The sequence below is a fragment of the Copidosoma floridanum genome, unplaced genomic scaffold (genome assembly GCF_036245765.1).
Source record: "Copidosoma floridanum isolate Cflo_tuat_1 unplaced genomic scaffold, Cflo_Japanese_pri ptg000006l, whole genome shotgun sequence".
NCBI lineage: Eukaryota > Metazoa > Arthropoda > Insecta > Hymenoptera > Encyrtidae > Copidosoma > Copidosoma floridanum.
Genome location: NW_028321883.1, coordinates 25,387,599 through 25,409,229, shown reverse-complemented (window position 1 = coordinate 25,409,229; position 21,631 = coordinate 25,387,599). Strand labels below are relative to the sequence as shown.

General features: G+C 36.7%; 5 protein-coding genes across 10 annotated transcripts in view; 1 reads left to right on the top strand and 4 right to left on the bottom strand.

Annotated features, from left to right (window-relative positions):
* Window positions 1-4,061, bottom strand: part of Pkn (serine/threonine-protein kinase N) — a 41,272-nt gene extending 37,211 nt beyond the window's left edge. For all 4 annotated transcript variants that reach the window (XM_089598317.1, XM_014363456.2, XM_014363457.2 and 1 more), the window contains exon 1: window positions 2,773-4,061. In XM_089598317.1, coding sequence (XP_089454443.1) covers window positions 2,773-2,796 — 24 coding nt within the window. In that variant the 5' untranslated portion in view covers window positions 2,797-4,061. The remainder of the gene's footprint in view (window positions 1-2,772) is intronic.
* A 546-nt stretch (window positions 4,062-4,607) lies between these two features.
* On the bottom strand, window positions 4,608-7,188 carry Cog6 (conserved oligomeric Golgi complex subunit 6). Its single transcript, XM_014363423.2, has 6 exons — window positions 6,857-7,188; window positions 6,513-6,787; window positions 6,309-6,453; window positions 5,242-6,231; window positions 5,001-5,165; window positions 4,608-4,922 (listed from the first exon to the last, which is right to left on the bottom strand). The coding sequence occupies exons 1-6, from the start codon at window positions 6,950-6,952 to the stop codon at window positions 4,689-4,691; spliced, it is 1,905 nt and encodes a 634-aa protein (XP_014218909.2). The 5' UTR covers window positions 6,953-7,188; the 3' UTR covers window positions 4,608-4,688.
* A 523-nt stretch (window positions 7,189-7,711) lies between these two features.
* baf (barrier to autointegration factor) lies at window positions 7,712-9,135 on the top strand. 2 transcript variants are annotated; one of them, XM_014363427.2, is made up of 3 exons: window positions 7,712-7,917; window positions 8,491-8,621; window positions 8,690-9,135. In XM_014363427.2, the coding sequence occupies exons 2-3, from the start codon at window positions 8,496-8,498 to the stop codon at window positions 8,834-8,836; spliced, it is 273 nt and encodes a 90-aa protein (XP_014218913.1). In that variant the 5' UTR covers window positions 7,712-7,917; window positions 8,491-8,495; the 3' UTR covers window positions 8,837-9,135. The 2 variants fall into 2 exon arrangements, with proteins under 2 accessions (XP_014218913.1, XP_089454487.1); XM_089598361.1 differs by lacking the exon at window positions 7,712-7,917 and adding an exon at window positions 8,065-8,232.
* Window positions 9,136-9,332: 197 nt separating this feature from the next.
* bsf (bicoid stability factor) lies at window positions 9,333-15,498 on the bottom strand. Of its 2 annotated transcripts, XM_089598598.1 has the most exons (22): window positions 15,454-15,485; window positions 15,093-15,392; window positions 14,845-14,999; window positions 14,625-14,747; window positions 14,268-14,535; window positions 13,962-14,193; window positions 13,683-13,877; window positions 13,384-13,597; window positions 13,101-13,313; window positions 12,762-13,024; window positions 12,472-12,654; window positions 12,285-12,410; window positions 12,029-12,224; window positions 11,748-11,946; window positions 11,424-11,655; window positions 11,146-11,302; window positions 10,847-11,078; window positions 10,535-10,766; window positions 10,277-10,466; window positions 9,925-10,200; window positions 9,700-9,853; window positions 9,333-9,622 (listed from the first exon to the last, which is right to left on the bottom strand). In XM_089598598.1, the coding sequence occupies exons 2-22, from the start codon at window positions 15,257-15,259 to the stop codon at window positions 9,589-9,591; spliced, it is 4,041 nt and encodes a 1,346-aa protein (XP_089454724.1). In that variant the 5' UTR covers window positions 15,260-15,392; window positions 15,454-15,485; the 3' UTR covers window positions 9,333-9,588. The 2 variants fall into 2 exon arrangements, with proteins under 2 accessions (XP_089454724.1, XP_089454723.1); XM_089598597.1 differs by having other exon boundaries at window positions 15,093-15,498.
* Window positions 15,499-17,617: 2,119 nt separating this feature from the next.
* LOC106647155 (uncharacterized) lies at window positions 17,618-21,105 on the bottom strand. Its single transcript, XM_014363425.2, has 9 exons — window positions 20,691-21,105; window positions 19,851-20,026; window positions 19,633-19,763; window positions 19,307-19,548; window positions 18,885-19,242; window positions 18,567-18,636; window positions 18,310-18,490; window positions 18,049-18,229; window positions 17,618-17,953 (listed from the first exon to the last, which is right to left on the bottom strand). Exons 1-9 carry the CDS (start codon window positions 20,961-20,963, stop codon window positions 17,676-17,678), a joined length of 1,890 nt encoding a protein of 629 aa, XP_014218911.2. The 5' UTR covers window positions 20,964-21,105; the 3' UTR covers window positions 17,618-17,675.
* Window positions 21,106-21,631: the final 526 nt, after the last annotated feature.

The window sequence follows — 21,631 nt, the reverse complement described above, 5'->3', positions numbered from 1 at the left end:
GTTGCGACACATGCAGCGTTGATCGCATCCTAAAGGTGTATACCCTACTTTTAAAGACACACGTGCGTTAATGAAGTTTATTCTCACACCTCTCTTTAAAAAAAAAAAAAAAAAAAATTTTGTACAAAGTGTTGTAGGGTACAGTTGAGAGGGATCATTTTTATATTTACGAATGTAATATGAAAATGAGAGGTCGAGGGGGAAAACAATGGGAGCTTTGTTTTGAAGAAAAAAACTATTGTATATAGTTAATGAGACTTTTTTGTTGGAGCTTTTATTGCTCTCGGGACAAACTTCTTTGGGTGTCGGTTATACAGAGAGGTCAGCTGATCGTTTGTTCTCCGTTGGTTGAATCAGAGGATAGTACAATCTTCAAGGGTGTGATCGATCTAAAAAATTGAATCGTCGCTATAAATTATCAAAGATAAAAAAAAAAAAACTTATAAACACTAGGTGATTCATTTTGGTTACGCCATTACTTTTGTAACTACTTTGGGCATAGATTCATTAATAAAAAATAAAGGCTGATAAGTAATAGTAGCGCTTAACGAGTTTGCCGTATGCAAGGATATATTTTTAGATAGGTATATAAGGGACCCTGGTAGAAACGTTACTAACATAAACTCGTCAACATGTTAATATAAGCCCATTTACGCATGTACGTTGACGAGTTTCTAGCCAGTTTATGTAGTAATTTTCTACCAGGGGAGTCTTGTGTTATTAGTCACCGACCATTTAAGTATACATGCATATCTAATAACTTTACGTACACGGTAATATTTAGATCACGTCATTGTGCCGATGATTAATAATAATCGCATACGTCAATACACTGTAGGCTACAATGAATCTACACTTAATTATAAATGATGAAAAATTTTTTTGGTGTGCTCACACGTGCATGGCCGCACCGATAGTTATCCGTAGTTAAACAAGAGGGTTTTTTTTTTTCTTCTTTTTGTGTGTTAACAAAACTTGTTAACGAGCCAGAGCATTAATTCCAAAGAAACTACGGACTCTAATCATCGTCGATTAGTCCACCTGTACGTAGTTAAAGAAAAAAAAAGAGTTGCTTTCCGAGTCACGACAAAAATGTCGGGTCCAGCTTTTACTCGGCGTGAAAAAGGCCCAGCAGCATATACTTATACCTTCAAGTGTACCAAGCGCGAGACACGTCTCTCGTCGCAGAGGCCTCCTAACCTAAATTCCCTTCTTTCGCTCCCCTTTGTTTTGTTCCATCCTTCTTCTTTCTCCTCCTTCAAACCTACGCTGAGCCGAATATTATTATTATTTTTTTATAAACATCGTCCATTGGATACAACAGGAGACTCGAAGCTTTTTTTCTCTAGGGTGATCTATTTTTTCTTTCTCTCTTAGCATGAAGTCGAGTTATTGAATTACACTTATTATATTACCGGGGGTTTTGCGCGTTTAATTGAGCCCGCACTGACAGAAGGGCTTTTTTTCCTTGAACGAGCTTTTACAGTGCTCATCACGATATTAGGTTTTTCATCGCAGCTAAAGACTGTTTTCGTTGTACGGATACGATCTTGCAATGTTGTCAGTTGGATCAACGATTTATAAATAAATTTTTAATCACTCCAACTGTAACAGCCAAATTACATAGCATATTGCACACGTATACAAACAGCGAAAGAGCTTTTCACGCGAGATTTGACGCAACAAGTTGTGGTGCAAGTACCTACATATTTTAAACGACCAAACGTCATCTCGCCGTCCCGTCTCTTGTTCTCCCGATTCGCTTCGGACGAGCGAATTTTTGTTTTAAAATTAAACCGTCTCTTCGAACTGGCGCGTAAGTCCATTCAATCCAATTTATTCGCGAGCTTCCGAAACCGATCATCCACTCTCGGCCGTCGTTGTTGAGAAATTACATTCCAGAACGATTATTTGCCGCACTAATAATACAGTAGACGCTCATTCCGTTCCTCGGGCTCTGTTTTTCTTGCGATCAACAGGTAAACTCAAGTATCGGACTCCCAAGCTTGCACAGTGTATTTTTAAAACCCAAAGCTCGGATGAGTTTACATTGATCGAAATTGACCGGTTCTAGAGAAAGAGAGCAAACAATCGCCGAACGCAGCGGCATGGATATAACGAATTCTTTCGGTGTCTGTCGATCGGAATCCGAGTCAATGTTGTTTTTTTTTCTTCTTCCCAGCCAGGGTACTTAAACAAACAGTAATTGTATATAGAATCGGCGTTTGTTAACAGAACCACCAGCAGTGAAGTATAGAAATATACTGCAACCTCGCCTCTACGGACATTTAAATCGCCTCGTGTGTAAACAAAGACGAGAAAAAAAAAAAAAAATCATCCTTAAACAGAGTGTTCGGGATGCTGGTACGAGTGCTTTTTTTCCTATACATGTCTCTTTATGATAAATAATCGTGGCGTCGGGATGAGAAAGGTGGGTTGAAAAAAAAAAGAGCAGGAAAACGGAGAAGGAGAAGAGAACGAAAGTGAGTCGCGCATACGTGTATGGGGGCTTATAGGTATATATAAAAAAAACCACGTCGTCGGAGAGGAGGAAAACGGAGCAGCCGAAAAAACCGAGAGTGGTCGTGTAGGATCCAATGGGTATACTTATGCTGCACGATTTTAAAATTACTTTTGTAAGAGGCGGACAGGGAGAAAGGAAGGAAAATTAAAATAATTGAAAAAAAATAGGTAAGGTTTGCAGGGTATCGAAATAAATAGCTCAAATATACTAGGAACGCACTTTATTTATGCCGATTCTGCGAGACTCACCTGATAATAGCTCGATTCCGCCATCTTGTCTCTGTCTCTCTTTCTCCTTTACACACTGCACTCGCCGTTTCTCACACACATATATATGTATGTATTTATACACACACTCGCACTTCTGTCTTCTTTTCGTTCGCACTCCTTTTTTTACTCCCAACTGTGATTAGGTATACGTATTTTTTTGTTCTCGCCCTTATTATTGTTCCATCGGTGGGTAGCATTAGCGGCGTTTCTCCGATTTCATCCGAACGCTCGCGCTACCGCGCGCCTCTTCGTCGTGGAAAGAACGCCTGCGTGAACGAGACGTCCTCCTCCTCCTCCTCCACCTTTTTTTTTACTCTCCTTCCTTATATCGTGTGTTGTATTTAGGCAATATAAAGATATATAAATTGTGACAATATGTACAATATACAGGCGCGCACACGCGCGCTACAAACACTTTTGTTATATTTACAAATATTCTGCCGACTAACAATCACATGAACAACACACCACAGCTTGATTTCACACTGTCCACTATTATGTGCTTCTTCTCTTTCTGTTGCTCCGGACTCCGAAATATGAGATGCATCTCCTCTGCATTTAAATACTGAATATTTTCCTTCTGCTCCGAAAGTATGCAACCATAACGTTATTTAGAAGGTTGTGGAGGTCCAGTCGATTTTATTTACACACTACACTCCACTCATTGCAATTGGTTACCCTTTTTTTATTCAATTTTTTTTTTTTTTACAAAAATAACCCACAAGCCGCGGCGAAACTATACAGGGCAACACACAACGGCTTTTACACCCACATACCTATACAAATTTTTGTGTACACATTAAGACACGAAACATTAGGGCCCACACACGCACACCTGTCCGAGCTGTGATATAAGGCGCGCGGGAGAGAGAGTTCGGAGAAAAAAAGGACCCGAGTCCCTCTCCTTCCACATCAGCCTCCTTCCTCTCGCTCTCCTATTTTTTTAAATTTCTCTTTCTTTTCGATTCCTCCTTTCTAGCCTTCTTCTTACCGTTTGATTTTTTTCGGAGCTCCTAGGTTAGAAACGGCCAGGTGTATACAAAAGTTAACGATCATCTTTTGCACGCAAGTACAATCATCGCTCCGTGCAGAATATCCACACACGCGTCCTCACTTGGCTAACGGAAGAGAAAAAATACAAGTACTCGCAAGATGATGAACAACGACTATAGCGGAGAGGTGTAGAAGAGAGAGAAGGAGAGGAGCACACGCGCGACCGCATTCCACGCGCCTCATCGGCGGACGACCAACGCTCTAGACTGGAGAGACCGAGTCTCGCAACTGATGCGGGGTATTGCTCGGCAGTCTCGGAAACCGCGCCGTGGAAAACGAAAACACAAGAGAGAGAAAGATACAACGATGTGCACGCTCTCTCTCGCTTGCTCCTCCTCTTATTCTTCCCCTTAGCCCGAACTTTCCATTTAACGTCTTATACGGTGCCGATACTGCCGATTTGCCGATATTACTGATACCGATTTGTGTGCGAATATCATCAGAGTATGAACTAGAAACTTGTTGGATTCAGGAAATAGCTGTTGCATGTACAGATTGTGATGGTTTTTTTCCTCACTTTACAATATACATATATATATCTACCAAGAGCACGAATAGCACGAACGGGGAGGAGTAGGCGGACGGACGGTGGGGTGGTCATTGGTCAGGTGGAGTGCGCAGATGTTAGAGATGTTTTAGCGGTAAGTTTGAAGTTGAATATTATTACTAAAGGTAGCTTGGATCATTTTTAAATTAAATATCACATTTAATGTTTTGTAAAATAAAAATCTTATGTACACATAATACAATAAATTGGGACACATTCAATGAAATACTTAAAAGAGGCATGTACACTTATAATGACACATAAAATCTCTTCTTACTTCTTCAAAAGACTTCGATTAAGGAGCTACGAGCAGTTTTTCCATCTCTTCGGGAGTATGGTAGAATAAAATTTTTGGATTTGGGTAAAGATTTTTCGGTTCGTAACAGGCGTCATAGAGTTGCTTGTAAATTGCACTGATGATTTCGAAAGCTCGTCTTTGAGTAGTTAACCTGTGCGTGCTACTCTGAAGTAAGGAAATTTGCGGCAATAAAAGGACTTCTGGCACGACGAGGAATGTTTCCAGTTTATTCTGCAGTTAGATTCGTGATGAATAACATAATGATTATTAATTAAACGTTATAGATTTTTTTTTTTTTTTTTTACTTACAGTGAATTCTTTAATACTGAGAGAGTCCATTCCAGGAATAGAAGATAAAGGTCCCTGCAAATCGCGACTTTGTAGAATGTTATAGATTGGACCAAGATTCAAATTTGCAACCAAGGAACCTGCTTGCTCCGATGTCAGCGTGTCGATTTGAGCATCTGATTGTGCCTGGAACAGTCAACAGGAGTTTTTTAATCCCATCACTTCTTTCAAATTTTATAAGACGTATTGAATATGTTTTTACTTGTAATCTTTCTAATCTATGATCCATGTATTCATAGAGAGCCAAAGTAGAGTGAATCTGATGAATACAATTTAAAAGGTACACAGCCATATCAACCGTTGGTAGTCGTGAAGCTGTTTCGTTTACCTCTTGTAATAATGGATCAATAATACACGAAACAATCTGCAACATATCTTTTTCCCTATCCTCAGCTATGCTTGCAACGGATAATACTTCATTTAAAAGGGATAACAGACGCGAGATCGAAGGTGCCGGTACTAAATCTGTATCAGGTGGCTCAACTCTTTCACCAAGGGCCATTCTAGTTTCTCTTTGAAGTCTGTTTATAAAGCTTCTCTCGCTTAATTCCAACAGCTCGTCAAGCATTAAATCCAACACACTGTCTTGAATTACGGCTTTGAGAGTAGCGCGATAAAATCGCATAAGAGTGGTAACAGAGTACAAGATTGTGGATGGTGCCTCTAAAGCAACGATGTGTTCAATTCGGGATCTCAATGGATGGCACAGGCCTTCCGTTATGTTACTTAAAGCTTGTGATATTTGATCCATCATGGCTGATTTATCACAAGCTTTAAGCAGAACAAAGAGATTTTCCTTTTCTGCCGGTATTGCTTGGTGTAGCCAAGCAAAGATATCGCCTATATATCGTTTTGGATCATTTGCATGCATTTCTATAGGATTGGAGCCACTGCCATGTCCTTTTCCAAGAGTGAGAGCATCAATGAATGAACTCACCAGGATTGATCGTCGCGCGGTGCAGTACTCATCAAGAACATATTTGAAAAGAATAGTTCTTTCTTGCAATTTACCCATAGCTTTGGTTAAAAGTGGAATCAACTGTTCATTTTCAATGTGCCGACAGTGAGTTTGAGTCCACCTGCAAAGCCGGTCTAATCCATCTTCTTGCAGTAAAGTCATTCTATGCATGATGTCCAATGCTAAAGTTTGATGACCCGATTGCATTAGCAGTCTGCAGTTATTGTGAATTTCCTATACAACATTTAATATTGAATCAGAAATACTTGACTGCATTACACGGCTTAATGGTATTTTAAATTATTTCATACCTGTACTTTACTCAAGACAACAAAGAATTCTTCTGTTATTGGAGCTTCTCGAGTATTGCCGTGTAAAACAGCTACTTCATCAGGCGTTAGCTGGAAAGTTCTTATGAATGCTAAAGCTATTTCTTTTTGCATTGATAACTTTTCACTGAAAATGAATTTGTTGATAATTAGTTTTTAATGTAATTTAAAAAATAAACTCTTTACCTTTCATTTTGTAATCTAGTCGTTTGTTCCATAAGTTGCATGGTCTTAGCTTTCGTTATTTGCAGTCGAGTCGTCATACTTTCTAGACACTGGCTCATCCCATAAACGTCTTCCCTCATATCATCCAAAACATTTTTAACTTCCTTGAATGCTACTAAGAAATCTTCATTGATAGCCGAGTTTCTTTTCTCGATTTTCGTGCGAAGATTGCGCCTTTCATCTGGTGTATTTTCTGTGTAAAATGTTGACAGTTCTTTTAATGCTTCCAATGTATCCTAAGTATTAGCAATTGTTATTATATGATCAAGTAATTGTGGAAACAATCAACAACAAAATCAAGTTACTTTATCATTTTCCGGCCTGGTTTCCAATAATTTGGATATTCTCTTTGAAACAAATGAGAGAACAGGTTTTTCTGAAGCACCAACCTTATCTTCCATGTTTACAGTTGGAAAGTAAAATATGATAAACACTGTATTCAATAAAATAGTCTTAAAAATTGATACATTTCTAAATACTCGACTTCACACGGGCGATTAAAAATTCAACAGACTAATTAGCTTGGGCGTTTGCAATATATATTCTAGATTTACGGATAATAAGATTGATTTAATGTCAAGAGACGACGAGGGCAGACGAGAGAAAGGTGCACGTCATAATACACTTGACTTGACAACGCGGCTCAGAGCTCAGAGTGTTGTGCAGACTACAGCTCGACCTATATATATATAAGCTATATCACAGCCAATGCCGGTCGAGTCAATCGAAGTAAGCGCGAAATTTAAATTGATGTCAATGATGAAACTGTTGAAAAAGTAATATTTAAATTGTAAGTATATAATTTACTTACGTCTAAAATTTGACGACGCGACATACATACTGGTATTTTTTGCGCAATAACAAAATTATGGGCATATAAATCACTAAAAAATCTCACCTATTGTCAGGTAATCTCCTTAGTCATTTCAGAAAAGAAGAAGCAAAGATTAACAACCTACGTTAAAGGAAATTAACCAATGATACGACCGGACTTTATGAATATACCAATGGGAGTATTGTATTGGTTAATTCACACATTTATTTCGGAAATTACTTTGCAGCCGAACGAAAGAGTGAAAACGGCAGTTTACCCGTTTGTGGTAGTGGTGTGTGTGTGTAGGGACTGTAATAGTACAGTAGGTACTACAGTCACTGTACACTGTAGACTAATCTCTGACTGTACTCTGTAAGACTGTATTTGAGTAATGAGTATGAGTATGATATCAAAATCAAACGAACATTTACACAATACGTTTTTGAAAAGAAGGAACAAGGAAGTGTTGTTGTGCAGGCGTGAGAAAGCGGGTGAAACTTGTGAAAAGTTTGATTAAGTGGTTTAATAGCCTAGGAAATCGAAGATAAAAAAGTAAGTTGGTGCAAAGTATTCTTTATTGTCGTTTATTTGAAAATGTAAGTAGTAGGATGAGGTTGGCTTCGGCGGAGCCGTTCCGCTTTTGCTTTGCATGCGCTTTGATGTAGACATATCCCGAAAGCGGATGGTGAATGTTAACCGTTGCAAATATTTTTGTGTATACTACAATAATTGATCAGATTATAAGTTTTTAGTTAAATAGTTTTGTGATATTACACGAACGTGTCTACGTACGTTTCATCGTTAATAGAAACAATTTAAATAAGCTAATTGAATCGAAGCTTTGTTGAATTTTCTTCACCGCTGTAGGTTAGAATACTACAAACACCAATGGCAATGAAAAGCCGATTTGGTTGTTTTTATTTGAATTTACTAATTAGTGTGATTTTCACATTTTATATAATTTCAATAAAAAACTATTTACAATTTTCCCTTTAAAACCCTATTAAATAAGTTTATATTGGTACTGAAATATTGAATTGTCACAGTAACAATGATTGAATGAGCCTTATCTTGAGCACCTTAATCTATTATTCTTCTACAGTGATTTTTTTTAACTTATTTCAGGCAAAATGTCGAGCACATCTCAAAAACATAAGAATTTTGTAGCTGAGCCTATGGGTGAAAAGCCAGTGACTGACTTGGCTGGTGTTGGTGAAGTGCTTGGTAAACGCTTGGAAGCATCTGGTTTTGATAAGGTTTGGTGTTTGAATTGATATTATAAATAATTAATTTTTATATTTTATTACTATAAATCTTGTTTCAGGCATACGTGGTACTTGGCCAATTTTTAGTCCTAAAAAAAGACAAAGAACTATTCCAAGAATGGATGAAAGAAACGTGCCAAGCAAACACCAAACAGTCAAATGACTGCTATCAATGTTTAGTGGATTGGTGTGATGAGTTTCTGTAAAATACTGTTTATAATAAGAGTTTTATTATATATATGTATGTAATAGAGCATTGTTTCTTGTGTAGTCGAAAAATTTTTTATGCAATGTAAGGCCAATGTAACTGAGTGATGAAGTGTTAAAAATTGTCAAATGTATTTTAATCTCATGACGCTAGAATTTCTGAAATTTAGAATACTTCCAATAAGAATAACCAATGATACACATCATATATTTAATAAACATAGAATTCTTATTTTTCTAACGTTGCAAAAAATGTATATATAAAGTTTTTAAAATAAAAAATTGAGTTTAAGTATAATTTTTTCCTATGTATTTATTTATGAAATTTAAAATCCTTAGGTTCAAATTATAGAATCTACTTAGCCATACGTGTGTAAACATGTAAAAAGACTCAAAATTTTAATTTTTAAGCAAGAATAAAACAATTTTTTTCCAAGTTTACAACAAAATTTAATGCATAAGAATATGTTACATTTACAACACATGTTTCAACGTTTGAACAATCGATATACATTCATTCCAGCAAACATTGTCAAAAAGTTCGTTTTATAAATTGTTTTTTCAAGTAATAAAAATCGTTGATAATCTCGAAAAAAAAAAAAAAAAATTCAGTAATACTTTTAAATAAACTTAGCATCATACACAATGATACTTTAATTTTTGTACAAAATTCCAATTTATTCACATTCTTACATTACTAATAATAGGGTTTTTTTTTTAATTGTTTCATTTGTAGATAGACAAAGTTTACCTAACCAGTCGCTGCTTCTTGACTTCTCGGCTTGCTGTGTAATAAAATAAAAGTCATACATTTTATATCATGGAGTAAGGACGTCATTATAAAATAAAAATAATAAATTACCTTTCTCCATCTGTGCGTAACGCTTCGAAAGCTTCTTTATCTTCACAATTTTCCTCTATTGGATTAATTAAATTTTTATTTATAGCATTTAAAGGAACAACTTTCACTACGTTACGCAAACATTCAAATGCTATATTATACTTGTTTGGTATATCTGCAATGTTTATGCATTGAAGTAAATGTAAATATTTAAAAATAAAATTTATCAAACTAAAAAATACGAACCAGCATTCTCAATAAGTCTTAGCATCATTGCTACATTTTTTCGTTTGTTGTCGTATTTAATATTAGATTCTGTTAAAAACTTGGACAATTCGGGCATTTTATTCCAAGCTCCTGTTTCTTTACAAGCATACATGGCATTTATGCTTTGAAATACATTTAAATGCTTTTTGAAAAAGCTTTCAGTATCAGGGCTATTACTCAAAAATTTATGTATCCACAGTGTGTTTAGTGGTCCGTTTACGTTATGTTCTGAGGCTTTAAATGCAAAGTTTTTAACTGAAATACAAAGTAAATTTTAAATTATAACAATAATTTTATTAAAATTATTTTTAACTTTATTATCATTGCTTACACTTTTCTTCAAATTCTGGCTTGTCAAGTAAATATTGTACTGCTACTGTAGAATGGAACATAAGTGCTATATTTTCTGCTACAGCCTTATCATTTAATAATTTTTCCATGTAATCAAATAAATCTTCGTATTTGTTAGATTCATAAAACGTTTTATTTAAAGTATATGTGAACGTAAAGTTTTGGTTTCTCTAAAATTATATTTTTATTAACAATTAAATTGTAATAATTAAAATTTAATGAAGTATAAAATTTTTACCTTTTTACAGAATTGTTTCGTATCTATCATTACTTGAAAAATGTTTTGAAAGTCATTCGAGTTTATTAATTTTTCTAGAATGCTAGACACTGTTCTTTGAAACGGAGGTTCCGATTTGTGTTTCATTTCCCAAAAGGCTTTCAAATTTTTCAAAGCTTCATCTATATCTTCTACATCGAGATAATGATCAATTAATTGAAGTAAATAGTTACTTCTGATATCTTCAGGTATTCTAAAAATTGAAACGTAATTAAAAAAAAAAAATAAATAAATAAATAATTTATTTTTCAAGTCTTTTAGACTTAGTCTTACTTGACTAAAATTTCTTTTGCTTCCGATATCTGTCCATTCTCTATAGCTTTCCGAAAATTTTCAACAGAGCTTTCAAAAACTTGTGCCTCTTCAGATTTTGCTATTGGTACCTCCTGATTGTTGGTTCTAAGTATATTTTCCAACTGATTCATAAACTTGATAGTGGGTTGAACATTATCCTCTTGCATTTGAGTCCAAAGAGCCAAACTTTTTTCCCAGTTATTTTCTTTCTCTATAAAAAAAAGAGTCATAATTAATGAAGACTGTACTTTGTTATTTTTTTTACGTCAAGTACAAACCATATAAATCTAATAGCATATTGTAGAGTTGATTATGTTCATATCGTAAGCCACTGACAAGTTTAATGAACTTTTCTAATTGCTCTGTCTCGTGATTATAAGCGTAATTACTGGCTGTATATCTGACTCTATCTGGTTTAATGCGTAAGCCTGGAGTCTGAAATTAAAATTTTCATAATATAAGTTGTAAATATAAACAGATGCTTGTCTGTGTAGGTCGTACGAACCCGCAATTCTTCATAGGTTTATGTCTAAAAAGATTATTTGATCCTTCTTACCTCCAAGATTTTTCTCGCCTGTTTAGGCCTATCACATTCAAAGAAACAAACGGCGAGATCAAACAAAGCATTTGATTCGCCATAAATTTGTGTGCAAAGTCCAGTCACATCTTGTAAAGTCTTGGCATCTTCATTTTGTATTAATCTTGTCATCAATCCAGATTTGTGAGGTGTGACTTTATAAGTGTTGCAAGCCCACTTGAATTTCTCTAATGCTTTCTCTAAATCACCCCTATAGAAGCAATTAATTTTTATTTTTTTCAAGTCTTCTTTACCTTTAAACTGACAATAACACCCAATGATCCAACAGACATTATTACTCACGCATTAAGATAATATTTAATGATGGGGCTCAACATAGTTGCAGTAACTTCAGTGATTAGTTTACGATCTAATAATTTTTTAAAAAACGTTTCCATTTGGTCTGGGCATATTTTACTAACGGTGATCAACAATCTTTCACACGCTTTTTCTCTATTAGTATCCTCATCTCGTACTGAGTGTTCCAGTATATTTAATGCATCTAAAAGTGGAGAAGTTATATATTTAGTTTTATTATAAATGATTATTTATTAAATACGTATATGTGTAAATTTTCAACTTACCCATCCAACGATCACTTTTTACTAATACGTTAGCATAATTCAAGACCTTTGCTTTATCTAGGCTAATGTTGGCATCAACTTCTTGCAAACGTTTGTACCATTTTTCCGCTTCTTCGACATTTTCAGCTTTCGAATAAAATTCCATAAGGGATGCACAATAGCCAATTGAATATGTAGGATTTTGCTCATCCAGCTCCTGTTGGACAATTTTTTGTTTTTAACTATTTTATCGTCAGATACGATTTAAAAAATATACCTTTTGTAACTTTTCAACTGCTGCGAGATTCATCAACTTAGCTCGCTCTTGTACCAACATCATTTTGTGTTCAATGGATGTTTCTGCTTTCTCTTCAAGATAGCTCAAATTTTTAGACCTGAATTGCTGGAACATACAACCATTCAATGTAACTTTGATTAAAAAATTTGATATTAATTAAACTTACAGGTAAAACTTGTTCTTTCACATTTGTATTTTTCTTTAATGGCATAGGTTTCAAGTTTTCAGACGTTAAGAGCGTCAAATTGTTTTCTATTTCAGATGTAATGCTTTCTCCTAATTTTTTTTTTATTTGATCAACTGTAGCTCTTTCGAGGGCTATACCCGAGTCCAAGAGTTCTTGGAGAATCTAGAACGACCGAGTTAAATCATAAGTTTGTTGGACAACTAAACATTTATTAAAAATAAAAAATAAAAAAAAATTAATAAGAAACCAGTTTTTCAACAAGAACTTACATTAGATATTACTTCTATATCATATGAAGATAATTCTTTGACTATTTCGCTTATCACATAGTTGACCAATTTATAAGGATTGTATAAATTCTTTGTGTCTTCATCCTGCTCGACATTATTTTGTTCCTCTGGTTTCTTACCTGACGTGCATACATTGTAATGCAATATTTTTACAAGACTATTCACATCTTTAGTACTCAAAAAAGCTTGTATAAGTGGCCTTTCTAATAATTTTACTCTGCATAACATTTGTGTATTTGTAACTGCAATCAAGATACACAAAAATTTAATTATTTTTATATGGTACATATTACATCAAATAGTCTTGGTAGTACTTACTAAATTTTACTGCTTGACGAATTTTATTATTTTCAAGCAAGTGAAGAAGTATGGCATTTGTAGCAGTTGAAAATGACAAATTGTTATTTATTAAAGTTGTTAAATTACTTATATAATCACCAACCATGTATGGTATTACATAATCTTTTATAGTAAGTATGAGTGGTGATATCCCAAAGTCAGTCGTCATTGTTTTTACAGTACTTAAAGTACCTTGAAGTAAAAATGAAATTTTTTCAAATGAAAGTAGTTTTTTGATATTATTTTTTTTTAATATACCTACCTTGAAAATTATTACTTTTGTTGTTTGCAACTAAAATTGGATAAAAATAGTGTTCCCTCACATCTCTGCCTGCGTTTTTCATAGCTTTGAGTAGAGGAAACGCTAAATGAGGCAAGTTATTCTTATAAGCAAAGAATAAAGCATTTTCAAAAGCTGACGTATTTACGTTTTCTTCAACCATGAGATTGCAATATTTGATAATAGTATTTACATCCTAAATTGAAAAAATTATAAATGAAGAGAAAAATAAAAAAACTTTTGGTCTTATTAAATTATTAATTACATTATTCCATACGTACGCTAGTATTAGTGATTAATTTTTTTAAGAAAAGTTGACCATCAGATTTGAATTCATCTGAATAGTTGCTCGAAACTTTTACCAAAGATTTCTGTAATTTATAAGCTACGTGATCTTCATGCTTGTCCAACAACTTACAAATAGCCGTTATTGTATTTCTATTGTAATTTGAACTTTTATCCACATTAGACAGCAGCTGAAACAGCAAAAGAACAATTTAGATAAATAAAACATCAAGATTTTGTTTTAATTAAGTAAAAGCGTCGTTCAAGTAAGGTACCTCATCAACGTAATCTTCATGTTTATTGATAGCTAGCGTATAAATAACGTCCAAAATTTCTTTGTCTGTAAAAGTAATGTCTTTGTTTCGGCATTCATCTAAAACAGACTTAATAGATCCTATATCGCCTTGCTTAGCGTGCACACACATTATAGCTGCATATGTTCTTGAGGTTGGTTCCACATTAGCTTGTTTCATTATATCTAAAATTTTGAGTGCACTGGGTACATCGCTAATTAAAAAATATTGTACATTAATTCATTTCAAAAAATTTGCTTATTACATTAAAATTAAATGAGTACTCACTCAGCCGATGAGTGGCCTAATACCAATGAGTTAAATATACTTTCGTTTAACGGTATGTCATGTTCACTCATGTGCTCCAAAATTTTCGTTGCTCCAGCAATATCTCCCTTTTTACAATACTGTTCTATCAATCTTTGGAAAGTTACACGGTTTGGTGTTATATTTTTCTCTTTTAATTCAACTAAAATCTCCAGTGGCGAGAAATCAGTGTCGTTGTCCAAATAGACCAATAACAATGCATTGTAGTGAGACACGTCCATTGGTACATCTAAAGGTAAAAAAAAAAAAAAAAAAAAAAAAACAATGATTCACTATTTTTGAGCTTGCATCATTTGAAATTGTATGCACCAAACTTACTTAGACTCTTGGCTACATCCCAAACCCTGTTTACATACGACTGCCTCGTTTCAATGGATTCTCGTATCATAAAAAAGCCACAGCATCTAATCAACAGCAGAGCCTGCATGGACGTCATGGTACCTGAGAAAAAACAAATAATTTCCAGTTTCCCAAACTCTTTGAACGATCACTACTTTCTCAAACAAAAAGACTTGAGTAAAGCGTGCATCACCCCTACCTCTATAACTGACGGTCTGGAGCACTTGCTCCAGATCCCATTTGAAAACGAAGCCGAACCTTTTGGATTTGCGGTCGATTTCACGGAGTAGGTCGTCCACGTTGGTCGAGCCGTCGAAGTCTCGCCTGGCTGTGGCGGCATTGGTTACATAATTCCTGCAAAAATCAACAGCTTCAGATGTAATAAATTCCAGCGAGAGAGCGAAAGTTAACGAAGACGAGCTGTACCAGGAGACGGGCAAACTTTACCTATTCTGGTGCAAGCAAGCTACGGAGCAGTTGAGATGCTTTCGGAATGCGTTCTGGGATGCTGTCAAGGATGCGGTTGGTGCCCGGTGGAGCGCACTCGCTCCTAACCTCCTGCAGCCGGCGTTGAGTCTCCGGACGAACCGCAACGAGCGCAACATCGTTGCCATGGCAGGACAGCTTCACCGAGATAACGATGCAAGTTGACGATCTGTCGATTCGTCGTTACAGTCGTCGTCCAGTGCTGTCCAACGTTGGACGGCCTCTTGAATGTGGATGGGTGAATCGGCACGTGAAAAAACACTATACTTACTTATTTTTTCTGTCTTGTATAGAGCATTACAGGAGAGTATGAGACACTCACACGCGCTCTCTACTGAACTCTACTCTCTAGGTCTAGGCGCTCACCACTCACCACTCACCAGCCGCGTGTGTTAACAAGCCCTGTGATGCACCGTGTTAACACTGTGTACCTTTAATAAGTACTCTATTTTTTCTACTCTGCCAGCTCTGCCTCAATTCTTCTGCATATTTATACCTAAGTAGTAAGTACCTATATATATATATATTCTGTCTTTTTGAAGCAACGTTATAGACAGTTCAACTCGGTTTAGTTTCTCTCAATGCTGGTTTGCTAATGTGTCTGCTCTCATCATCTATTTTGTGTCGTCATATATTTACATCGTTCATTTAGTTTATTATCAGTGCGTTTCCGTACGTTTCTTATGTTAAATTGGAGAGGGTAATTTATATTTAAAGCCAAAACGATCATCGATTGATAGATCATTTTAAAAAACGACAAACAAAAAGTATACCTGTATGTACAACGTAACTTTGCAAAAATGCATTGAAGATAATAAATGGGAAGAGAAAAATCGGTCGGACTTTGGAGAGGTGATAAAATTGAAAAGATGAAAAAGTTGTATCGATGGTATTTTACAAACAACATCTTTATTAACGATTATTTATAAAAGAGAATAATCGATCGGAGATTCTCGTTTTATTTTTCTTAAAATTTATTAAAAAGCTGCCAATTCGATACATTTTTTGTGAATTCTGAACGGACTTTAAAATTGAAAAAAAAAAAGTTTTTATCTCGTAAGTGTATGTCTTTTTTAAATATTTTTCGACCCATGGTATAAACATTAATGCATTTTAAAACATTTTCACTTAAATTTTCAAATGATTAACTTTTATATACATTAATAACGAAGTGTATCATATATGTATATGCAATAAGTAAATGCGCGCATAATTACTAAAGCTTACAACATACATAAATAAGCAGTTCCTGATTTCATGCTTATAACAAATAATTAATACGTATTACACATGTAGTAAAAATATGTATTGATTAAAATATCTATAAATAAAATATATACACAAGGCAAAGAAAAATAAATTAATAAAAATTACATGGAATGTATACGAAAATATGTTAAACATAATATATGTCAAAGCACTTTCTCGGCTGCGAGATGATGAATTTCTAAAATCAACATAATTTATTTTTATGTGTATGATATTAGGAAAAATTACTTGATTATTAGCTAATATAAATAATTCAACAACTGTTTGTCATAATTTAGTGAATTCGACATATTTTTGCCGTCGACGGTATACAATAATATCGTATTATCAACATGTACGTGTATTATGAAAATATGTTTTTCATCTCGAAAATAATTGCACCTGTAATTTTCGCACTAATTACATGTGAATCGTTTAGTTTTCTATATTATTACGCGTAGGCGATCGGTAGTACTTTTTTTGTTCGCTGTAGGGTAGATCTGCATTCATAATATATTTATTTATTACATATACGTCGTGCCACAACCAACGGCGATTTGTTGGTTTCACTAATTTCTTTTAACATATGGGCGATGATCATGCATAGTTGATCTGTTTAACGTTGCAATTGTCGAAGACTATTGATTTTACATAGTGCTTACGATGCGTCGAACCAGTGCAACTGAACAGATATCGAAAACAAGCCGATTTCTCTTTTTCATTTTTTATTTGGAACGATAAAATTGGGATTTCGATCAGTCGTCAGTTAATATATTATTGTTAACTATCTAACTTTTTTTTTTTTTTTTTAATTATCCTATGAAATATTTCAAATATTTAACATTATTTTAAAAAGCATTCGTATGCATTTCGTCAAATAGTTTCATTTAAAAAAAAACTATTTGTTCATAACGGTTTCTCCTTGGTTATTTTTTTTCTACCATTTGTACATCAGTTATTTTTAAGTCGATGCACATGATAATTTTTTTCGAAATTTAAGCCTCTTGCTCAGGCATTTTGGCGTTAGTAAAAACACTACCCTCAATCGAAACACCAACTACTTATGATGACAAGAAAAGAAAAAAAAAAATCATGTTTTACAAGTAAAAATACACATGTATATGTATTAACATTAAATTGCTCTTGGAGGTAAAAATAGAATTTTCAAAAAAAAAAAAAAAAAAAAAAAAAAAAAAAAAAAAAAAAAAAAAAAAAAACGAAAAATCGACACTACGTAACGTCAAAAATTTAGAAAAAAAAAAAATTTCTCCAACAAAGCGAAAATCCGTCCACGATTTAGAGATACATGCCGTTGACGAGATAATCGGCATCGTGGCTGAAGGAGTCGTGGCCCCGACCTCGCCCCCGGCGTTTAACCACGCGCATCCGACATGCAATAAGAACAGCCATGATCGCAGTGATGCTAAGGCCCAGTGCCAGGGAGATGACGGCGCCCTTTGGCCGCGAAATCTCGAGCTCTTCGATGTTCGGCCCGTGATGCCTCACGTGCTCGGCTATCGCCAGGCTGTGCTGTTGGAGGTGAGCGTCTTGCATTCGCACTTCCAGCTCGTGAACTGTCACGTGAACATTTTTCTAGGTGAGTTTGACTTTTTTCTTTACACCTCATAAGTAACCCTCCCTCTCTTTATTTACAGTTGTATACACAAACCTTTGTGAATGTCCGACTTGACGACGCTCGCAGGCATCGGCTTATCCTCCTGCATCTCCGGCGAATCGTTGTCACCTTTGGCTTTGCCCACCGTAGCGTGAAGCTTTTTCTGGGCCACGCCGCTATCCCCCTTCTTATCGCCACTTTTCGCCCCGCCCGTATCATCCTGTTTTTCCAAAGGCTGTCGAGAAACGTTTCAGTCAACAACACTGACGAGGAAAAAGGGTTTTAACGACATAGAAAAAAAAAAAAAAGTCTCACATCGCAAGGTGGCGAGGTTGTAGACGTGGTGTGGTGCTTCTGGAGTCCAGCGGCGTTTGGCTGCTCTTGGGGAGGAGCTGGAGTAGGAATTAGCACCTGGGGTTGCTGCTCCATGTTACGGTGCATCATGTGGGCATAGTAGGGCGCATAGACTCGATTCGGATCTTGGCCGTACACGCCACTGAGTACGAGATTGATGTATAAAATTGTCAATGTAGTGTATATTAATGTTTGAGAGGTAACAAAGTACCGCTTACTTGGACGGTTCCATGTTTTCCAAGCGGATGCCAGGCCCCTTGTGATTGAAGATCCGAGGCATCTGCTCCTCTGCGAGGAAAAAGATACACAATATGATTTTACAGACACTGGAATATCCTTCTTACAACTATGTAAGTATAAACAATGTAGGTTTTGAACACGAATGTGGATTTGGAAAAAAAATCGAGTACGTACACGTGTATAATACATCATACCCCAGTAAATGAGAAAGAAAATTAATGAACTTGAGATGCATATAAACAACGAGAAGCGATAAGTGGGTATAGAGGGATAAACAAAAAGAACTGCAAACGTACGTTCGTAAGCAGGTGGGGGGGCATTCGGGGCATGGATGACATCGAGGGCCGCAGGGGCGCTACCAGCAACCCCGGGCTGCGGCTGCTGCGGCTCGTAAATCGGCCCCGTGTTATAGCCCGAATTCCACTGATAGCCGGCTGGTATCTGCATTTGGCCCATACCGGCTGGTGGGTTCACACCGATTCCGGACTCCTCGGCCGCGGGCTGTTGTTGGTGGTGCTGGTGGACTGGCGCGGGATACTCTCGGCCGTTGTAGCTCATCTCCTGGGCACCGGCCATCGAGTTGGGGTTCGGCATTGGCCAGCCCTTGTTGCTACTTGGGTCCATCACTCGCCCGTTCGGATACATCATTGGGTACTACACGTGATGATTATAATTGTATTTCATCTTGTTTCTGCGACAGAGCGAGGAATCAGCTCACCTGGGGATGCTGCTGCTGGATCATCTGCTGGTACCTGATCACGTCGGGCAGCATGGGTATGTAAGGCTTGGGCGTGGCGGGAGCTGGTGGCGGAGCCGGTGTCGACCGCTCGACCGGACAGCCTAACTCCGCAGCCTCGTCCGAGCCATCGGCGCACTGGGGAATACCGTCGCACACGTTGTAGATCGCTATGCAATCCTCGCCCGACCGGCACTCGAACTGGTTCCGGCTGCACTTCGGAGCTTTTTTTTTTTTGCACCGGGGGTGTATCAACGATACAGTTTTTTTTAATTTTTTTAAAGATTTTGTTGCAGTATATAAGGTACCTTTGATCGGTGCTTGAGTCGTGGTCGTCGTAGACGTCGTTGTTGCCGGGGTCGTCGAGGTCGGAGGTGGTGGGTTCGTGAAGTAACGATACTCCTTGGCGGATTGTGGCTGCGGCGGGGGCTCCAATTTTCTGTAAATGAAATTTTAGAAATCTTGTTAGAAGGAAAACCATACATGATAACATATGTATATACCACGTTTAAACAAGAGCACTTGCCTCAAAGATTTGAGTTCGTGTTCTTGCTGATTTCGGCGGATTTCCTCTTCCTGGGCAATAGCGCTCTGGGGGTTGTAATCCGTGAGCACTGCGCTGCTGTAGTTCGCGTGACTCGTGAATTTGCACTTGAAATCTTGAGGCGGTCCGCAGTGGAACAGGTAACAGCTTCCCGGTTTCTGGTGGATGCAATCATTATTATTTTTCAAGACGAAATTTACACGTCCACCCAAGTATAGTATTGGTTAAATGTATAGCGTCCATACAGCTATGTATTGTTATTTATTGACGCGAAGACAAACAAAAAAAAGAGAGGATCATCCGAGACTGTTTTAAATTCAATCAAGCTTGACGTGCATGCACAGCTTAGCGTTTTATGTGTAAAATATATACCTATACAATGCAACTATAATCTTGTACGGTACATGTATATGTATAACGCTTTCGTATGCTCGGCTGATTTAAATTCCACGGCATCTTCGTGAATGTTGTAATTATACATTTTACGAATTTTTTTTTCGTACGATCACTTTATTTTTTACTCGAAAAATCCAAATGTACATTACAACCCCCCCAACAAGGTTGCCTATTTATCTTTATTTTTTCATCTCTCAATATCATTACTTTGTGTATGGTAATATGTACTTATGTTAGTTGAAGAAGCAAAAATATATTGTCAACGGTGACCCTATAGAGAGGAAAAAACAAAAGACACGTACGGCTATCCTTGGCCCACTTCACCCCCTTTGTCCGAAACAAGCACTTGTAATCATCATTTCACTGACATCGCGAGAGAAAAAAAAAAAAAAAAAGAAAAAAGAAAATCCTATATGCACCCATCACCTTCTCCTCGAAAATGAAGACATCGCAGTGGGGCGTCTCGCAGCAGGCGCGCATGCACTCGACCCTAGACTCAACGTCGAACTCGGTGAGGTACTTGGCCCCCATTTCCCTCGAGTCCTCGGTCCTGATGATCTTATCCCGGTGCACAACGAAGCCATCGACGCAACTCTGAAGCCCCAACGCCGCCTCCTGGAGCTGTTTGTCGCTGTCCTGGGCCTCGACCACCAGCACGACGACCAAGACCACGACTATCGTACCCCCGAACAACTGCATGGCTCCCCTTTCCAGCCCCTCAACTCGTGGTAGCTCCGGCGAGCTCCTTCGTTATTCCACACCTTTTTTTTGAAAAGCCGATTATTGCTTGCCCGTGCAAAAGCATGCGCGAGAATTTTCGGGAAGTTGAGTTCTTTTTTACATCGCGGCTCCGACTGGGGGTCGCGATGGGCGCAATATACATGCATGCATGGATTTAGGGCCTCGGGGGAGCGCGTGCTCGAGAACGAGGGAGCTTTTGATCAATACTTTTTCAGTGTGGCTTGTATACATATGTATATATATGTATATGCGTGAGATATATACTGCATGCGCGCGAGTATTTTATCGTCGCGGACGAGTTGTTAATTGGCTCGTCGTTACGTTCTCTCGGGAAAGAGGGGAGGGATTTAATTTAATGATTTTAATTAGCCTTTTTTTTTTTTTTTTTTTTTTTCGTCGTACGGCCTTCTTGAGGATATGGTTGTTTTTTTATTCTCTCTTTTTTCGTGCATAGCATCGAGTTTTCATTGAAATAGAATAAATACAAGTATATTGTACTGGTCGTGGAAAGATGTTACTTGAACATTTTTTATATTTACGAGGTGTTTAGTTAAAAAATTTCGCAAGTCTCGTCATTTAAACTTTTCCGCCATTTTCGAAAGCACATAGCCTAAGTGGCCCGCGAT

Coding starts and splice junctions, on each gene's coding strand:
- Cog6 (XM_014363423.2), bottom strand. CDS start 6,952: ATGGAAGATAAGGTTGGTGCTTCAGAAAAACCTGTTCTCTCATTTGTT. Junction 5,166..5,241: donor ATAGATTAGAAAGATTACAA/GTAAAAACATAT, acceptor TGACTGTTCCAG/GCACAATCAGATGCTCAAAT. Junction 4,923..5,000: donor TCAGTATTAAAGAATTCACT/GTAAGTAAAAAA, acceptor ATCTAACTGCAG/AATAAACTGGAAACATTCCT.
- baf (XM_014363427.2), top strand. CDS start 8,496: ATGTCGAGCACATCTCAAAAACATAAGAATTTTGTAGCTGAGCCTATG. Junction 8,622..8,689: donor AAGCATCTGGTTTTGATAAG/GTTTGGTGTTTG, acceptor ATCTTGTTTCAG/GCATACGTGGTACTTGGCCA.
- bsf (XM_089598597.1), bottom strand. CDS start 15,259: ATGGCAACGATGTTGCGCTCGTTGCGGTTCGTCCGGAGACTCAACGCC. Junction 14,748..14,844: donor CCAGACCGTCAGTTATAGAG/GTAGGGGTGATG, acceptor GTTTTTTCTCAG/GTACCATGACGTCCATGCAG. Junction 11,303..11,423: donor AGGCGAGAAAAATCTTGGAG/GTAAGAAGGATC, acceptor TTTTAATTTCAG/ACTCCAGGCTTACGCATTAA.
- LOC106647155 (XM_014363425.2), bottom strand. CDS start 20,963: ATGCAGTTGTTCGGGGGTACGATAGTCGTGGTCTTGGTCGTCGTGCTG. Junction 20,027..20,690: donor TCTTCATTTTCGAGGAGAAG/GTGATGGGTGCA, acceptor TGCATCCACCAG/AAACCGGGAAGCTGTTACCT. Junction 18,491..18,566: donor GAAAACATGGAACCGTCCAA/GTAAGCGGTACT, acceptor TCTCGTACTCAG/TGGCGTGTACGGCCAAGATC.